Genomic DNA, 18,344 nt, shown 5'->3' on the forward strand with positions numbered 1-18,344 from the left:
CTTTGTGCCAAATTTCATGAAAATTGGCCGAACGCTCTAGGCCAGTGATTCCCAACCTGGGGGCGATCGAACTCCTTTAGGGGGCGATAGTTTTCTGGGGGGCGATAGGGGGGGGGCGACCGGTATTAGGATACCTGGTAATGGGAAATTCTTGACCTTTCAAAAACTATATTTATTTAAAACAAATCGGTACACAATTCAGAAATCTTTCAGAATACTATATTGTGTAATACCGAACCAAACATATGGCACGTCAAATCAAAAAAAGTCGTTCCCAGAAAATAAGGCATGTATGACTTACAGGTCAATCAAATCTGTTCGGATAAAAAAAATCCCAAAAGCGAAAAATAATATCTTTTATTTTATTGCCGTTTTCACGAGGAAGAAAAAAAAATCTTGTAAGCACTGACTGACCGTTGGCGCAAACGGCCAAAGGTGGGTGAATTACTTAGAAGACAAGCAACAGATCTTGACAAAGGGCTTCTTGCTTCTTACGAAGTGTCTCTTTTGATAGCAGAATGTGGTAAACCTCATACCATTGGCGAATCTCTTATTCTACCGGTTGCCGAAAAAATAGTTGAAATTTTGCTTGGTGAGGGCTCCAGTAAAAAGATAAGTCAATCTCTCCCCCTGAGTAACAACACAGTTTCCAGGAGAATAGATGAAATGGCTATTGACGTTGAGTGCAAACTCATAAATGTTTTGACACAAAGTAAATTTGCACTTCAGATTGATGAATCAACTATGACAGATAACAGAGCTATTTTATTAGCTTACGTGAGGTGTATTAATGAGCTGAAAGAGATAACTGAGGAAATGTTGTTCGCCGGAACTTTGATTACTGATACTGAAAAAAAAAAGTCTGGGATTTTAAGCCCTCTTTCCAATAAAAAAGAGAAAAATTCATGAACCAAATCTTGCATCATCATAAATATATGATTTAAAAAAAGTCTGAAAAAAGTTAGCCGAATCAGGTGAGGAGATATGTGACTGTCGGGGGATTTGTACCAAAATTTCGCACTTATTGCTTTCGTTTGAACGATTCCTCCTCTAATTTTTAGCATCTAAAACATCATACCATACGACTCCACTGGGAAATTTTAACCCTCTGATCCAGCACACAAATTTATTTCAAACAAAGGATATTATGACGTAGTATAAGCAAAAAAGTTTTTTAAAACTTATTTTAAATGTCTTATAAAGGTTTTTCAGCAATAAAGCGATGTGACCATACTTCGAATTTTTATTTTAGTACAATTTTGTGGTATCGTTTTCCGATTAAGTTTCATATGTATTTATTTTTTCAAAAAAATACTCATCCTCCCCCCTCCTATGATTAAAGATTAAAAGCTCAACAAAGGGATCGTTGATTTTTAAAGCAGTGAAGGATTATTTTGAAGAAAAAGAAATTCCATTGACAAATGTAAGTGCTTGCGCAGCAGATGGTGCCCCTGCCATGGCGGGTTCGTCATATTGGGTTTCTTGCACATCTTAAAAAAGAAGTGCCAGAAGTGATTACCATCCATTGTGTCATTCATCGTCAACACTTGGCTGCAAAAAAAATTGAGTGGTTTTTTACATGAAACCTTACAATTAGTCATTACTGGTATTAACAAGATCAAAGCTAATTCTCTCAATGATCGCCTGTTTCGAAAGCTTTGCCATGAAAATGATGAAAAATTCGAACGCTTGCTTTTACATACGTCTGTGGGATGGCTTTCCAAAGGAAACTGTTTGCGCCGTTTCTTTGAATTATTCAACTCTGTAGCTGAGTTTCTCGACTTGCATGATCCTGCTTCAAGTGAGAATTTGAAACAGCGCAAATTGGAACTTGCTTATCTCACAGATATTTTTGAAAAAATGAACGAAGTCAACATTAAGCTTCAAGGAAACAAGATGAACCTCATCAAGGTCAAAAGCATAATTTCAGCATTCATTGCCAAATTCGAAATCCACAAGGCAAATATTGGCCGTAAAGAATTTATCCTGTTTCCGACTCTAAAAAAAAGTTTAATCGTGGATGATGAACTTCCTGAAGAAAAAATTTTAATTTTTATTGATCACCTTGATCAGTTAAAAAAGAACATGGAATCAAGGTTTGCAGATTTGATCAACTTACAAATTCCTGACTGGATTTTAGACCCATTTAGTTTTGAAGATGTAGATGAACTAGAAAACTCTTTGCAGACAGAGTTTATGGATTTGAAATTCGATTGTGAATCAAAAATTACTTTCAAGCAATACGGTTACGAACTTGCCTAGGTGAAGCTTATGGGTACTTATCCACAACTTTGGAAAAGAACAGCTTCTCATCTCAGTCCCTTCAACATATTTAGTTGAAAGAGGATTTAGCTCTGTAGTGCAGCTTCTCACGAAGCAAAGAAATAGATTGGACATCTGCCTCAAAGGGGACCTCAGATTAAATCTCACTAATATAAAGTCAGACATCAAAGCTTTAACGGAGTTCCATCAAGCACAAGGCAACCATTATAAAGGTAAAAAAAAAAAAAAAAAAAAAAACAACAAATCTTAACAGTTAAAATTTTTAACTTTTTCCGGATTTCAATTTTAAAAAAAAGCATGTTACTGAAAAATGTAGTATTCTTATTTTTGCTAAGTATGTAAATGATGTTGGTTAATTAAAGCACTTCAAATTGTTTTTCCTTTCTTTTTTGGGGAGGGGGGAAGGGGTTAAGAATAAAAAATTCAGTTTTAAAGCTAATTATTGCTTTATCATGCACTTTTTTAAGCTTTAAACTAAAATTAGACGTTCAGTAACATTAATTTTCACTAAAATCAGCGCCATCTAATTTGTTTTTAAGGGAAGAACGTGTAGCGCGATAGGTGTAATTTAACTTCCGAAAGGGGCGATGGGCCAAAAAAGGTTGGGAACCACTGCTCTAGGCTCTATACGCGTCACAGAGATCCAGACAGACAGACATCTAGATCCAGACAGAGAGACTTTCAGCTTTATTATTAGTAAAGAAGTCAAAACTTTTTTTTTTTTTTTTTCGTTATTATAAAATGATAAAGTTCTTTTTGTAAACATTTTAAATCCTGATTGAAACCTACTAATATTCGGTGCAGTATTTACTTATTTAGTGTTGAGCTTAAATGTTCTGAGTGTACGCGGAGCAAAGTGAAATAGTTTTTTCGTTTACTTATTCAATCATTTATTAAATCACTTGCGCATTCATTTATTAATTCATTCGCATTCCTGCATTTAATAATTATCTTATATTTTCTTATTCTTTCATTTTATTTACTGTTTTTTTTTTTTTTTTTTTGTTTTTCTCACACATAAATTTATTCAATTATTTATTTATTCGTTTATTGTTTCATTACATAGGCGTCTCTCGTATAACACGGCACTTGTACAACACAGTTTCGATATCACACGGCACGAAATTTGCGACTATTATTATAGGGATTCAATATTACACGGTACAAAACTTGAATATAATATTACACGGTTTTGATATAAAACAAACTTTAAAAGATTGAATTTTATTTTTGTTCTATACTGTGTTAAAAAATGGATGATATCAATTGTAAAAAGATTTTTACTTCGTTTTTATGAAACTGATACGTGTTTCTCTCTAGCTCGAAAGTCTAGTTTGCCCGTATAACACTAACTTACTCGTATAACCGTTTTAAAATTTTATTTTTCTCATCATGGTTGTAAAAGCAAAAAGAGGAAAATTATTTTGAGTCCAATACATTGTAAGAAAATACGAGGGCCATCCGGAAAGTAGTACCCGTTTGTGAAATAAAGACACAGACAATATTAACAAATGTAAACATTTTTATTGAAAAGAGCATACCTTAAACTACTTCTCCACATAATCTCCAAGCAAATTTAAGCATTTGTCATAACGTGTGACGGGTTTTTGTATAAGCGTCATATTCCTTCAACGCCAGCTGATTGAAATACGTAGTCACGCCTTCTTTAAGTTCTTCATCACTGTCAAATCTTTTTCCCGCCAAAAACTCTAAGTTTTGTAAAGAGATGAAAATCTGAAGGGGCCAGGTCCGGGCTATACGGTGGATGGTCGAATATTTTCTAACTGAATTGCTACAGAAGTTCTTGTGTTATCCTCGCTGCATGAGACCTGGCATTGTCATGGAGGAGAATGAAGCCATCAGACAATAGACAAGGTCGAACGTTTCTTGCGTTGAGAAATTTTATCACAGCTCTCACTTCACAACTGGCGGCGTTCTCAGTTTTTTTTTAAACATTATGAACGTTCTCAGAAACACCACAGGCAATGCTATCGTCACGGAACTTGCAACAGAGAAGGCAGACAAGCCACTGAAGCGGTCTGACCTTGACCGGCGGCTACTCGCGTCGTCAGCGCCTCATGCGGCGGAAACCGGTACCACTTTCCGGATGGCCCTCGTAACATTAGGATTGAACATAAGCTAAATTTGGTGAACGATATTTAAAAATATGTAGCCGAAACAAAATCTTTACTAATAATAAAGCTGAAAGTCTGTCTCTGGATCTCTGTATCTTACACGCATATCGCCTATTATACTGTTCGGCCGATTTTCATGAAATTTGGCCCAAAACGAGTTCGTAGCATAGGAATGAGCACATCAAAGCGATTTTTCGAAAATTCGATTTTGTTCTTTTTCTATTCCAATTTTAAGAACCTTTGTATGTTTGGGATCCCAGTTTTCGTCTGCATGTTTTAATGAACCAAAAGTTTAGCGATTTTAAAATTTGTACCTTAAGACATGGTTTCGATATAACACGGTACACATTGCTTGATTTGCATTATTTCAAAGTCTCGTGTAACACGGTTTCGATACTACACGGTACGAATTAATAGTGTTATACACTGTTAAAACTACAGGTTGCATTCGGCACCTTTCAGGGGTGAAACGCTTAGTCACCAGCGGCACCTAATACGGAGCCGAAATTGCACCTCTAACTAGGGTGAAAAACAGGCACCTTTTAAAAAAATAGCCAGCCGGGGTGAAAGGAATGAACCTTCGGAGAGAAATGGCACCCTTACTGTAGATCCTCCTCCCCCCCTCCCCCGTATTGTGTGCGTTTATGAATACAGTTGGGTATTTTTTTTTTAATAGTTTTGTTTTGATTCATGATAGTCTACGTTTTGCACACGTTTCACATTGCATGAATTCAGTACTGGAAATGATTAAAACTTGTAATTACAGCATTTGATCATATTTCAGAGTTTTCAACATAGTTAAGAGGTGCTCATTGCTTTAATTCATCTGATCGTTCTCTACATCAGTGTTTCTCAACCTCTTTTGACCCACGGGTCGGTAAAAGCAAATGAAAAACATTGCGGACCTCTGAAAATGTTATTCTTTTCTTTAAAATAAATAAAATAAATAATAATAATTACAATAACTCTCGGGGCGGTAAAAAAACTTGTGAAAAAATTCTGCGTACTGATGAGTTTTTTTTTACAAAGTAATATTAAAAATGAATAAAACAATAAATATCTACAGACTTTATTTGGTATCAAAGAGCTGTCACAAATATATTTAAAGTTAAAGACGAGTAATTATTTGAATAATCATAGTTAAGTTAATGATCATTTGTGAGAAATAACCGCACCGAAAGTAAAGTGTAGAGGTACTTATGAATTATTTACATGAAAAGCCAAAAATATTCTGGGATATTAAAGTTACGGAAAAACAAATTCGTTTCTCAAACGTTCAAAATTTCAATCAAAATCACAATAAAATAAAATGCGCATGAAATTTTTCGACAGTTTAAAAATTTAAAGAAATTCCTAACGCTATCGAAATATTAACCGTTAACAGGAAATGACTCAAACACTTGACCGAAAAAGCTAGAGAGATTTCTTTTTTATTTTTTGCGCTCGCTGTTGTGTAGTAATCTACGAAGCAAAAGAATCATTTTTATTTAAGTTCTCACTTGTTGATTATGGATAATCTTATTCCGGTTATTATTTTGGTGATTAAATGTTGCTTATCGAGTACTCAAGAAAATAATGATATATATATTTAGTAGCGTTTTGAATGATGGAAATTTAACGACACTAACGGTACTACGGTATCGTAACGGACTAACGGTAACTGAAAAGCATTCAACATACTTTTAACTATGTTTGAAAGCCCTAAAAGCTACAAAGTGATCAAAAGTTGTACTTACTTGTTATTTTAAAGAATTATCCTAGAAACGTTGAGATTTAATCCAGTAGTGTACTTCATTCAATGTGAAAGACATAGAAGACACGCATAGATGCAATCTATCATTCGTCCGCCATATTGAAGTGGCTGAATGGTGAATGTATGCCGGCAAGCACATGCGCCAGCAAGTCATTTTGCGATTGCTTGCTGTTTTGGCACCCCTGTCTGCTGTTTTCGCACCCCTGCTCTACTTCCTGGCTAGTATGGCACCCTTGGGCACCATGCTTTCACCTTAGGGGGAATATATTCACTCGTCTGGAACCTCTGGTTATAACAGTGTACGAGGAACACCTGTATATTCATGTATTCTCTTTTTTACTCATTTTTTTGATCAGAAATATTTTAAACAATCAAATAGAGAATATTTCATTAGCAAAATATTTCATTTTTCACTTTGCCCCATAGAAAAAAAAAATCCACGTTTTCTTAAGGTACAAATTTATTGCCAAAAACAAAAAAAAGGGGAAAAGAAATAGAAAAAAAAAAAAAAAAAACGCTTCATTGGAAAGTTTTATTATAAAATAAATTTTCTTTCTTTGCGTGCTGTAATTTTCGGATTTGTTCATTTTGAAAAAGATAAGTTACCATAACTACTTCACTTTGCCCCACATTCCCCTTCCAAGATTTGGTAGAAGACTTAAAAGGATCGAAAAGTTTGTCATCATACAATTATGCAAGTTAAGAGGGGGAAAAGAATAATAATGGCAATAGAGAAAATTTCACGTGTCTAAATTATAATATTGGTTTAAGAATTAATTTTAATTTTAATTTTTTCAAATAATGTGGTATAATGAAATTTCCTACACATTTAACTGCAAATAAGGTGTTACTTTCATTTGTGTTACTGTTTATTGAAATATTCTTAAACCTGAAATTGCGTTACAACATGCAAGTAATCCATAAATATTTTAATAAATTAGCAAATTTACTTCTCAAAGCAAAATGATTTTTTCCTCTGCTCAAGTAAATGCTAATCAAAAAGATATATAATTTTAAAAAGGTTGCTTTTTCCAATGATGTCAAAAAGAAAACTGTGTCCTTCACTTTTTATTGATATATAAAATGAAGAAAGCAGTGCCTAAATTTCAGTTAAGCTTAAAAAAATTCGAGCTCTATAAACGCAAATAACTCCCGCCGTAATTAAGTTAGAGCATTGAAACAAACTGCGTAGAACGCGGAAAACTCGACCCTTTCCAACGTTACGTAATATTTATCTGTGTAAGTATTTTTTCACCCCCATACTCGAAAATTTATGTGAAAATTGGGCCTAAATTGGAATTAAAAAAAAAAAACTAATTTTTTCGAACTGGTCTGCAAACCTTTCCGGTGCTAAAAGAAAAATACTGTGAAAATTTCAGCGAAATCGGCCGGGTAGTTCTCGTGTTTTGCGCGTTTTTACAAACAGACGCTTTTTGGAGACTTCATTTTATACTATGAAGAGATACATACGTACATTCAGGGGTGACTAAAATAGAAATTCATACTGAAATTTAAGTAAAACATTTTATATGCCTTACTCCCTTTACTTTGTATCAAGAAGTAAAACAGCAAAGGTCCTTTTTTTTTTTTTTTTTTCGAAAACATTTGCCAATTCCATCGGCTTTTTAATGTTTTTTAAGGCCGATGTTTCCTCCAAGTTAGCATCGGCCACCGATGCCGATGTTTAAATTGTTGAACCATCTGCGCCGATGCATCGGTCGAGTCCTAATTGTTACCTCAAAGCAAGAGTAAGACATTTAAGTCCAGAAATAATAATAAGATAACCTACTGTTGTTCTGAGGCGGCGATATAGTATGTGTCTGTGTGTGTACCGTTGATCCTGCATACGTCTGATTTTCAAATTATCCGTGCTCTAACAGGTCTTTCTTACCCGTTACCTCTTTAGCTACTGAACCACAGTTTAAAAATTGTTTAGATTATAATAAAATTATATTGATTCTGAAGATTGATTATCTTGTGGGCCATCATAAAAAATTCCACAGAATCAAATTTATATCAAAATCATTGCAAGGATGATACATTTGGAGAGGAAACATTTGAAAATTTCATATGATTTCAGATGATTTTCCTCACAGCGAGTATGTTGGAGTCTTAGGGATTGGGAAGGTTTTTCCTTGCTCCGGCACATGCCCGAGCACGGCAATGAGGTGACGGGTTCGACTCCCACCCCAGATGCAATTTTCCTTGATGCTTATTCAATCTGCTATGCACTCTAAGTAACGTTAAGTAGTCAAATGTAGGTGTTAAAACTTTCTAAATGAAGTTATGTTTGAAGTTATATAGTAAATTTAAGCTTTAATTAAGTAAATTAAAAGCTAATAAATTACTAATTTATTAGCTTTTTGGCTTCAGTACTTTAAAAGTGAAAATTGCTCTTTTGTAAGAAAAGTTTTTTTACGAGGTTCTGAAACCGTGTTACTTGAGCAAGATTTTTTATTTGTCTGCTTTCTCTTTCTGTTGTATAGGTCTGGTTTCAGAACCGGAGGGCCAAGTTTCGTCGGAACGAGCGCACTATCCTAGCTCAACGCAACCAGCTTCGCCCACCGTTGCCGACAGTAGAGCAACCTATTGTGGCTCGCCCGACAACCCTTTTGCCATGGAAAGTATCGCCAACTTACTGCAGCGGCGCTTCCAGTGCCGGTCCGCTACATTACGCTCTACCCAATTTCCAACAACGCCATCACGATTATGGAGGACCTCACCATTACCCAGCACCACCATGACGACGGTTGGAATGGGGGACATTTTTGTAGACTTTCTATTCACGCGAGACATTTACTCCGAAGAGTAAAAGAGAAAATTGTGTGAAATAAATACTCTAAATAAATGTATGTATAACATGTTTTAGTAAAAAAAAATATTTAATTTAAAAAATTGCCTACTAGTCAATGAGCTTTATAGACGCACTTAGCTACTGTGAAATGTTTATAAACAACATCAAGTCACGTAGGTGCACACACATACAAAGCCACAAATAAGAAGACTAAAGACCATATACTCGTCTCAAAGCAACAGTAAGATATCTAATCCCACAATTAATACCAAGATATCTTTCTGTTGCTCTGAGGCGACTGTACCACAGTTTTAAAGTCATTTAGGTTGTAATAAAATTATCTTGATTCTGAAGATTGATATATCTTGTAGCCCATCATAAAAAATTTTGCAGAATCAAATTTATATCAAAATCATTGCAAGGACGATGAGAGGAAACATTTGGGACATCGACTTCCTTTTGCCAATTTAAAATTTTTGTCTGTGATCGTGTGTTTTGTCCAAATGAAATAACTCTTGAGATATTGGGTTCGCATCAGGCGAATTCAGGAAAAAGCATGGGTGTAGAAAATTCCCCCAAAACAATTTTACCCAAAATTGCATTTGTGTCATGTTTAAAACATTATGTGGGAGAAATTAGTAATCCCATACATTATGTAGCATAGATGTGTTTGATATGTCTAATCATTGTCAGTTGCCAAACTTCTTACATAAAAAACTCATCAACCAGAAATTATTTCCAATTAAAAAATATTAAAAAAACACACAGGAACTGAAAAGTAAAAAATAATTGGTTATATTAAAAATTTGAGAAATATATAGAAATATCAAATTTGCACAAATTTTGCTGATTTTAGCTTCAGGTAAAAATTAGTTCTCTATTTCATTTTGAAGCATGTTATATTATGTTTTACTTGTAATTTTTAACTTCAGTACATTTTTATTAACTAATTTATTTATTCATTTATTTTGCATTATTGGGGCTGATTTAAGTTATATGACTAATACATTGTATGTTTAGCTTGCCGATTATATTTGGGTGTTTTATTTGGGGTGCAAACTGCTAAAAAAAATCTGCTTCTGGGATTCCACTGCAAAAAGAGGTGCTATGTTGAGGATGGACACTTTCCAATGTTTCAAATTTGAAGCATGCACAAGCTATCTCTTTGTCTTCTTCCATCTTACTTTGTATGTATTTCCAATTTGCATCTTTCGACTACGTTACTTGCCCGGTAGAAGAAACAGCGCGACGCCTACCGCAGGTTTTTGGAGAAGTCTGCAGTATTTCTGACTAGGAAATATCTTTATTTTGAAGGAAAAAACGGAACGAAGCAAATATTCAAAATGTGTCCAAATCAGTTGACAATCTACCATGAGAACATTGCACCTGATGATTGATTTTGGTTCTGGTTTAGAAACATTCTCCTGATACATAGAAATTAGAAGGCAGCTCACAAGTAACCCTGCCCAAGTGTGAATCACCGATTGGAATAAAACTTTGCACATCGCACAGAGGGGCATTTGAGCCAAAAAGCTGGCCAAAAGTCGAAAATGCAAACTTCAATGAGTAGTTTTGACCTTAAATTTCAGAAAAGGTAGATAAATTTGGCATCACGTGGAAGTGTTCCCTCTGCACTGAGACTAACCAGTCGAATTTACCAGCAGTCAGAACTTAGCGCTTTCGAAATACGGCTGTCTTCGTTTGAGTCATTACAGTTTCTCGAAGTTACTTCATTGTACTATTTTCACGTCAGAAGTAACTCTAGTGAAGTAATTTACTATGGACGGGGTTGAGCAAGGTTTGTGCACTATTATTCATCAGTTTTTATTTATTTTAAACTACCATTTTTACATTAGTACGGTTCGTCAAACTTCACAAAAATTATATGTTTTTTTTTTTTTTTTTTTGCAATTCCTAAAAAAGTGAAGGTTTTTAAACATGTTGTACTCATTTGTACTCATTGAAAATTATACCCCGTGATACTTCAGAATCTCTATTTTGATAATCTAAACTAAAAGTTTGCCCGAATTTGCCCGAAAAAATAATAACGCGATCAATTGAGCAGTTGTGATTTTTATTTATTTCTCTTTTTTCGGTTGTTTTTAGGTTCACAGGCTTCTGTTACATCTATGAGTCGAATACAACTGCATAAGATGTTAATTGGCAGTACAGAAAGGTCCTTTGATGGAGAGTTTAAAGAACTAATTAAAAATCTAGCTAAAATTACTAACTGCCCTTGCGAAAAATTGTCGGAAGTGAAAAACACCATTAACAGTTTTAAAATTGTTTACATGCGAAAATGGATGGCATGTAATAGAATGGAAAGCCGACTTCTAGAAAACAACCAAAATTGGTTAAAAGAAGGGGTTATGTTACCTACCTACTCAGTTCCGGGTCTTTTACCATTAGGAAGACCCAGTAAGGATTTCGGAGAATCGAGTGAAAGAACGAAGCGCCGAAAAACATCGGAACTAAGAAAAAAATGTTGCTGTTGATGAATTAAAGTATGCTGCTCAAATGAGTCATCGTGCCATAGGCAACACAGACGTGGCAGAAGTTATCCAAGACATAAATAAATCTCCAACCAGAGCAACAAAGTTTCGAAAAGCAGTCACTGCTGGCTGCATTACTATCAAAAAACACTCGCCGGAAGAGGCTTTAGCAATATTTGTTGAAGCTAATTTGTCTAGGAGTCAGTATGAAGTCATACAGCAGGCTAACAAAGATGTTTATCCTTGTTATAAATATGTACAAAAAGCAAAGCGAGAATGTTACCCGAAAACGTTTGTCGATGAAACTTGTGCTCAAATACAGTTGCTCAAATACTTATTTTCCCTGCTTCGTTTTAAATAATTCCTTTTTTTTTTCTTCCGCTTTGCTCCTTGTTCTAACTTTTCTTTGATGGGTGTGCTTGTAAGAATGTTTGAGCTTCAGTTTTTGTTTTCTCGCATTGTGTTGCTTCAGGCAATGCATTGAAACCAAAAACACTAACATGCTTCTTTGGTGTATCGGAATCAGCATTTGCCATAATTTCTGCTTCGTCTGGAGGGTTTATATGTTGGTTTTCTACTCCCAAGGTCTGAGGATTAGCACTATTATTCTCAGTTTCAGAGCCAACAAGGTCCGCTAAAACAAGAAAATTATGAGACTCAATACCTCATTCTTCAAACCCTTTATCGGCATTTCTAACTGTAGCTGCTTTGAAGTAAGCGGTGCTCAAAAGCTCACCAATATTTTTTTTTCTGTGATAGTTTGTCCTTGATGAATGACCATAAAGTTGTCACATGCTTGGCTATAGTAGGATTTTAATGGGCAGAAAAATGACGCATCAGGAGCTAGAGACGATGCGATGTGTGAAATGGCAACCGAACTATCATAATGTTTTGTCACTGCAATATAAGATAGCCTGCAAAGCTATGTGAGATTTATGATTGTCAATAATCACCAGAGCAGGAGATTCTTTGCTTGGTTTAATTCATACAACTAGTCATTTGGTCAACTAGTTTATAAATAGCTCCTGGTCACCCGCTTTCGAACGGTACCTCCCTTGATTCAATGCGTCCTTTAGCCCCAGAGGAGAAGCGCAAGGTCGCTAGGACAATCACACAGAGTTAACGGAAATTTAATAAAGTGGACAACATAGTTAGTTTAACACTCCGTCGGGCGCAACTGATCTATTAGGCACACCTCGAATACGTTAGTTAGCCACGCGCCCTCAATAGCTTATGGAAAAATGTATATTCATTTTCTCAAATAAACTTGTACATTCGAAAATCATGAAAAACTTTTATTTCTCTTCTTTGGTGTTTGTAGTTGACATTTTTTTCGTAAGAAAATGTGAACATGCGTAGAAAAGATCAGTAGATCAAAGTGTGCTTCCCAGGCTCAATGCGCCCGATCATGTTCTACAACATATTGCGCCCGACGGAGTGTTAATAAATTCCGAAACACGGGCAATAGGCAAGCTAGTCATCTTGCCCCGCGTTGCTGCCCGTCATCTTGCCCCAGATTGCCTGTTTGAACGGATTCTTTTCTATTGCCTAAAAAAAGGCGATTAATTGACATTTATTCATGGCAATAGGTAGTATTTAAACTAAGTTACTCATAAATACTCAAGAGACACGATATATCCTATATGTATATGTAGCAGAGCTTATTTACACATGCATAAAAGTTATACCGTGGCAACGGTAAACAATCAGAGCTTCAGAACTAATATAAATATGGCGATTTAAGCGTCTCTATACTATTGTTGAACGAACAGCGGATAGGAGAGCCAGTAGCATGCAGTTGATGCAGTTATCTGGTTTAAAACGGAAAATTTAAGGCATTCGTCATCTTGCCCCGGTCTCCCCTACTTGCCTTGTCTTCAATATTCGAGTTGAACCGAACCATTGCTTTGGTCACTCGTCTAATCAATGCTAATTCTGTATTACCTACCAGTTTGTTTGGCATTCTTGGCTTCCTTAAGAGGTTTTCCATCTCCAGCTCAGTCACTCCTATGAGTGCTAATAAGCACGAAGCTACAGTCTTCGGCTGGAATTGACTGAGCTGGCAGAGTATTTCATGTACACTTATAGTTATCAAACACTAGAAATGCTCTGGCTAACCTATTTTCAGCGTTATTTAAAACATTAGACTGCCACAAAACGATGCCTTCTGAGCCACAGCAACGTGTGGCTGGGTCAGCTAGTAATTAATAAATTCACTCAAAATATTTTGAAAACAACAAAATAATAGAACCATCAAGGTAATTTCAATTCTGAATGAAAGTGGAAAAAACACAACTACAAAAATTGGGAAAACTGATCAATTAGTGTACCATTTCTAAGCAATGTTCAGAAAGACAAAAATAATCATGGAAATAAAAGGGACACATGAGAAACAACAATTTCAGTTTCAATGATGAAATTTTTCTCTTTGCCATATGGCATGCGACACTGCATGCTTGCACATAAAGACACCAAATGTGTGAGTTGCGACACCAACTTAAAAAGAGTATATAATAATCCTCTAGGCTACAAAAACATTCCCAATTTTTTCAAAGAAATTTAGGTCAAAAAATACATCATTTCATGTTACAGATATTTTAAATATGCATTTCAAATACCTGTTATATACTAAAAATCTATAATGTAATAAGCTGTTACAATAACTATTAACATTTCTTTATTTTGAAATTTTTCATTTTGGGTTAAATAACAAGGCACTAAACCCATATCTCTGCTTTCAATTTTATTTTGAAACTTTATAACCTAGGTTTTACACATATTTTTCAAATTTAACATTTTAATTTCAGGAATTAAATGTTGATGCTTTATAATAAGTCATAAATAATCTAATGCTGATTTACCTTGCAGACTATTTTTGAATTTGTTTATTTGTAATGCAGACTGCTGAAAAACATTATGCAATTGGGGTTAAAGATGTAGATCAAATCACTCAAGATTGGATTCAGCACACCAAGGAATGCCAAGCCACAGAATATTGAGTAAATAATGACCAAAAGTGATAGTAGTGACTTGCGCTGCTCCCTGTAATGTTGTTAATTGAACAAATAGTTTTTAAACTAATTAATGAGGAAATAACCAGTGAATGATAGTCTCAATATGAATAATAATTAAAATGAAACACATTTAGTTATCTAGTATGAAGAAAACATGACAAATGAAAGTTTTTCAGTTTATTGATCTTTCTTAACCCAGCTTATAACATATTTACAAAACAAAATTAAAACCTGAAACTCAGTGTCGGATCATGCGATTTTGAGGCCCCAGGCGCAACTTGATCCGGAGGCCCTCTAATTGACACGACAAAAGTGATACAGTTTACTAATATTAACAATGTAGAAAATCATAACTTTTTTAATTTTTTAATCAACAAGCTTGGGGTGGGGGGGGGGGGTACATCCTTATTTAAAATGAGGAAAACGACATTTCCGTCAAAAAAAAAAACTTTACAGCGAAAAATTTTGTCTTCTGTATTTTTTCGTAATTTAGTTAGTGCAGGGGGTGAGATTCGACCCCGATTTCTGGCATCTTCTAGCAAAATCCCAGCATTACGCAGTTTTCCAATGCGCGTAATTCAGTGGCGCAACCAGAGAAAAGTTTTTTTTTTGGCGGGGGGGGGGGGGGGTTGATTGGCAAAAAGAGAGAGAGAGGGGGGGAGAACTTTTGATCCGACAGGAAAGATAAAGAAGGGGGGTCCGGGAGCTACCCCCCGGAAAAATTTTGGAACTTGTAGTTTTAAAAACGCAATTTTAGACTTTGCTGATGATAGGGGGCAAAACGTGCAGGGGTCTCAGCGGAAAGTGTTGAAATCATAGACATGGGAACCGGTTCGCTCTCGCTCACTTAACTAGATGGATCAGCCTACCGAAGTTCGGAGGGGAAAATGATTCTCCCTAGGAGTAGACGCGGCAGACATTGTGAGGGCAAATACAGTAGAACCTCTCAATAAGGGATACTAAGGGGACCGAAAATTTTCACCCTTAAATAGAGGTGTCCCTTCTTCGGAGGTATATGAACTGATTAGATATTAATTCAGAATAATTTCGTAATAAACATGAACTATTAACATTTAAGATAAAATGCTAAAATGATTTATGTATACTGAATAAATTCAAAACCATTCAAATTTCAAAATTTATTCTTTAAATAATTAAAATTTAATCAAAAATTTGATTATCCTAAAGTTTTGGAAGATACATGAACTATTTTGAAGTAATTTCTTACATGAATTTATTTGATTTCATGCAATTTAAAATTCAATACAGTATTAATTTCAATCAGTGTTCACATCTCAAGTTTTTTTTCACAAAGCTATTCGTGGGCCGTTGACTATCCATCGGCTGTTAGCCTTCTTGAATAAAGTGCTCAGAGAGAAAATGAACAGGCATATAAATTTTAGCAAGACTTTTAGAATACGTCAGTATACGTTCATGTCAACTTTTCTCCAGTTGAGTTAAAGACTCAAATTCCAGTAAATTCAATACTTTGTATGCATTTATGCATTAATTTTTGTATGTTTTCTCTGTAACTGTCCCTTAAATAGAGTGTCCCTTATTCAGAGGCAAATACATGGAGCTCCCAATTCAAAGGGACTGGGACCAGAAAAAATGTCCCTTAAATAGAGGTGTCCCTTATTTGGAGGTGTCCCTTACAGGAGGTACTACTGTATATTGGTGGTTGAACACCATTTGCTTTATTTCTCAGCTTTTTTCAGGTGGATGAAACTCAATCATGCCGACTTCGTGTTCAGCATTTAAGTGTACGAATAGAGCAAAGAAAGGAAGCAATGTATCTTTCTACAGATAAGAGTGAGTTTGTATTTAGAAGAGTAGAATTTAGTTTGAGCTACTATAATGTTAAATAATCAACAGGAGTAAAAATATTGTAACTCATACTACTATTTGATAGGAAAAATAAAGGAGGGCTGACGAAACCGACTAAGGATAGTGTTAAAATTTGCTCAGAAACAGAAAAGTGTATCCGTAAGTATATTAACAAAGGTTTACCAAAAATGTGTGTGGTCAAAATAAGAACCAAAATTGTCAATTTAGTGGTAGCCAATTTTACTTGCATTTCATTATTTAAAGAGATCAATCATGGCAATGATGATAAAGATAGGGAGCATACACCTCAACTAATAAAATTACTTGCAAACCAATATGTTAAAACTAGATGTCACCAAATTTCTAAGAATCTCAATTGTAAGCGTAGTAGAATCAGACAAAAATTAACAAAAACTCTTTAATAACGATTAAATTATGCGTTAAGTGTAAAATAGCATAAATAAACTTATACCAAACAGCATTTTATTTTAATTTTGCTTGAAGAAAAACATGAACAATTACTAAGTTAACATATAAGCTGATTACGTATAGTTTTATGCAATTTACTAGCTTTTAGAACAATATAACGATAACTAATGCTTCAACTTTAAGTTTCAAAGATACTAGGAAACCATACGATAGTGTAATAACGAAAAAATATTGATGATTTAGTAGCAATGGAAAGAGCTAAGTACATCATGTGTCTAGATTCGTAAATTTTTTGCCTTCGTGTCCCCGTAACCGAAATATAAAGTTTGTAGTTCTCTCGTAATTTTAAGAAAAGTTTAAAGTTAGCAAGTTTCAGTGAGAAATGGATAACATTTTTCACTCGCATGCAGGCAGATACCGCTCGAAAACTAAAGTCTTTTGTATTTTTAAGGACATAAAACTTTTAGATCAATCAAAAAAGAGCGTTGAAAAGTTGTCACCATTAAAAACTGCACGTAATAGAGAATTAATAGCAAATTTTCGTGTTTTATCAACAATTTAGTTGCAAGTGTTACATATTATTTTATTTCATAATATTTGTTATTGATTCTGATCCGAAAGTGGATGTGAGATTTACAAATCTATGTACCTTATGCCATTTTTGTTCAATAAAAATATTTTGTAAATTTTACTTCTTGCAATTTAAAGTACATATTCTGATTACGAGTAATTAAACATGTTATCATGACTTTAAAAGCCATTCAATATCAATTTTGACTTCTTAAATTTATAATTTATTACCAACCAAAAGTACATATAAATTTACCCATGAATTGCAAATTTTATGCAGTAAACTTCACAGATATATCCGAGTTAATTTAAAATCCCTTTATTTGAAAATATGCGAGAATTCACACAAAATACGAGATGCAGGCTAAAAAATCCTGTAGTGATTAAAACTGACTTATCCGTTACCCAAAAATTAATTTTTCGTTAAAGACAAAAGTATACTTTAATGTTTCGCATAATTCCGAATGAGTTACAAATTAAGAAGATGCGAAATCTATTTTCTGTTTTGAAATTACCTCCAGTAGTTAATTTCGAACAGAAAAATTATTTTGAGGATTTTTTTTTCCAAATTGAAAAAAAAAAAAAAACCTTCACTGAAAGTACTATTTTAAAACAGAAAAATCACAGAAAATTGCGGAAAACGAACCGATAGTAAGCTTATGTGATGCGCGGTGTAAAGTTCTTGCCCTACCAATGGCAGACGATCGTTGGTTGAAAAGGAATCACTTTTCTACCACAGGATGATCCATCTAGTTAAGAGAGCGCGAGCGAACCGGTTTCCATGTCTATGGTTGAAATAGACGCCTTAAAAACGCAATTATAGCCCATATATATTGACGTTAGGGTAAAGAATGGAGCTCAAGTACTGCCTTCCATCGATTTTTTTTTAATAGATCAAATACTCCTCCCTCCTTCCCAATTTTCTTAACTGAAGTTTCAAAAACGCAATCGTAGACAAACGTTACGAGCTGAATAATTTTACAGAAAAGAGGTTCTGGAGCCTCTCCCCCTGGAAATTTGTTTCAAAGTTATGGTCCTAAAAACTTA

At 34.6% G+C, this 18,344-nt stretch overlaps 1 protein-coding gene across 1 annotated transcript in view; it reads left to right on the plus strand.

Annotated features, from left to right (window-relative positions):
* Positions 1-8,997, plus strand: part of LOC129218241 (paired mesoderm homeobox protein 2-like) — a 79,720-nt gene extending 70,723 nt beyond the window's left edge. Inside the window, exon 3 of the mRNA XM_054852465.1 lies at positions 8,658-8,997. Coding sequence (XP_054708440.1) covers positions 8,658-8,915 — 258 coding nt within the window. The 3' untranslated portion in view covers positions 8,916-8,997. The remainder of the gene's footprint in view (positions 1-8,657) is intronic.
* The last annotated feature ends 9,347 nt before the right edge of the window (positions 8,998-18,344 follow it).

The sequence above is a fragment of the Uloborus diversus genome, chromosome 3, assembly GCF_026930045.1.
Source record: "Uloborus diversus isolate 005 chromosome 3, Udiv.v.3.1, whole genome shotgun sequence".
NCBI classification, from domain to species: domain Eukaryota; kingdom Metazoa; phylum Arthropoda; class Arachnida; order Araneae; family Uloboridae; genus Uloborus; species Uloborus diversus.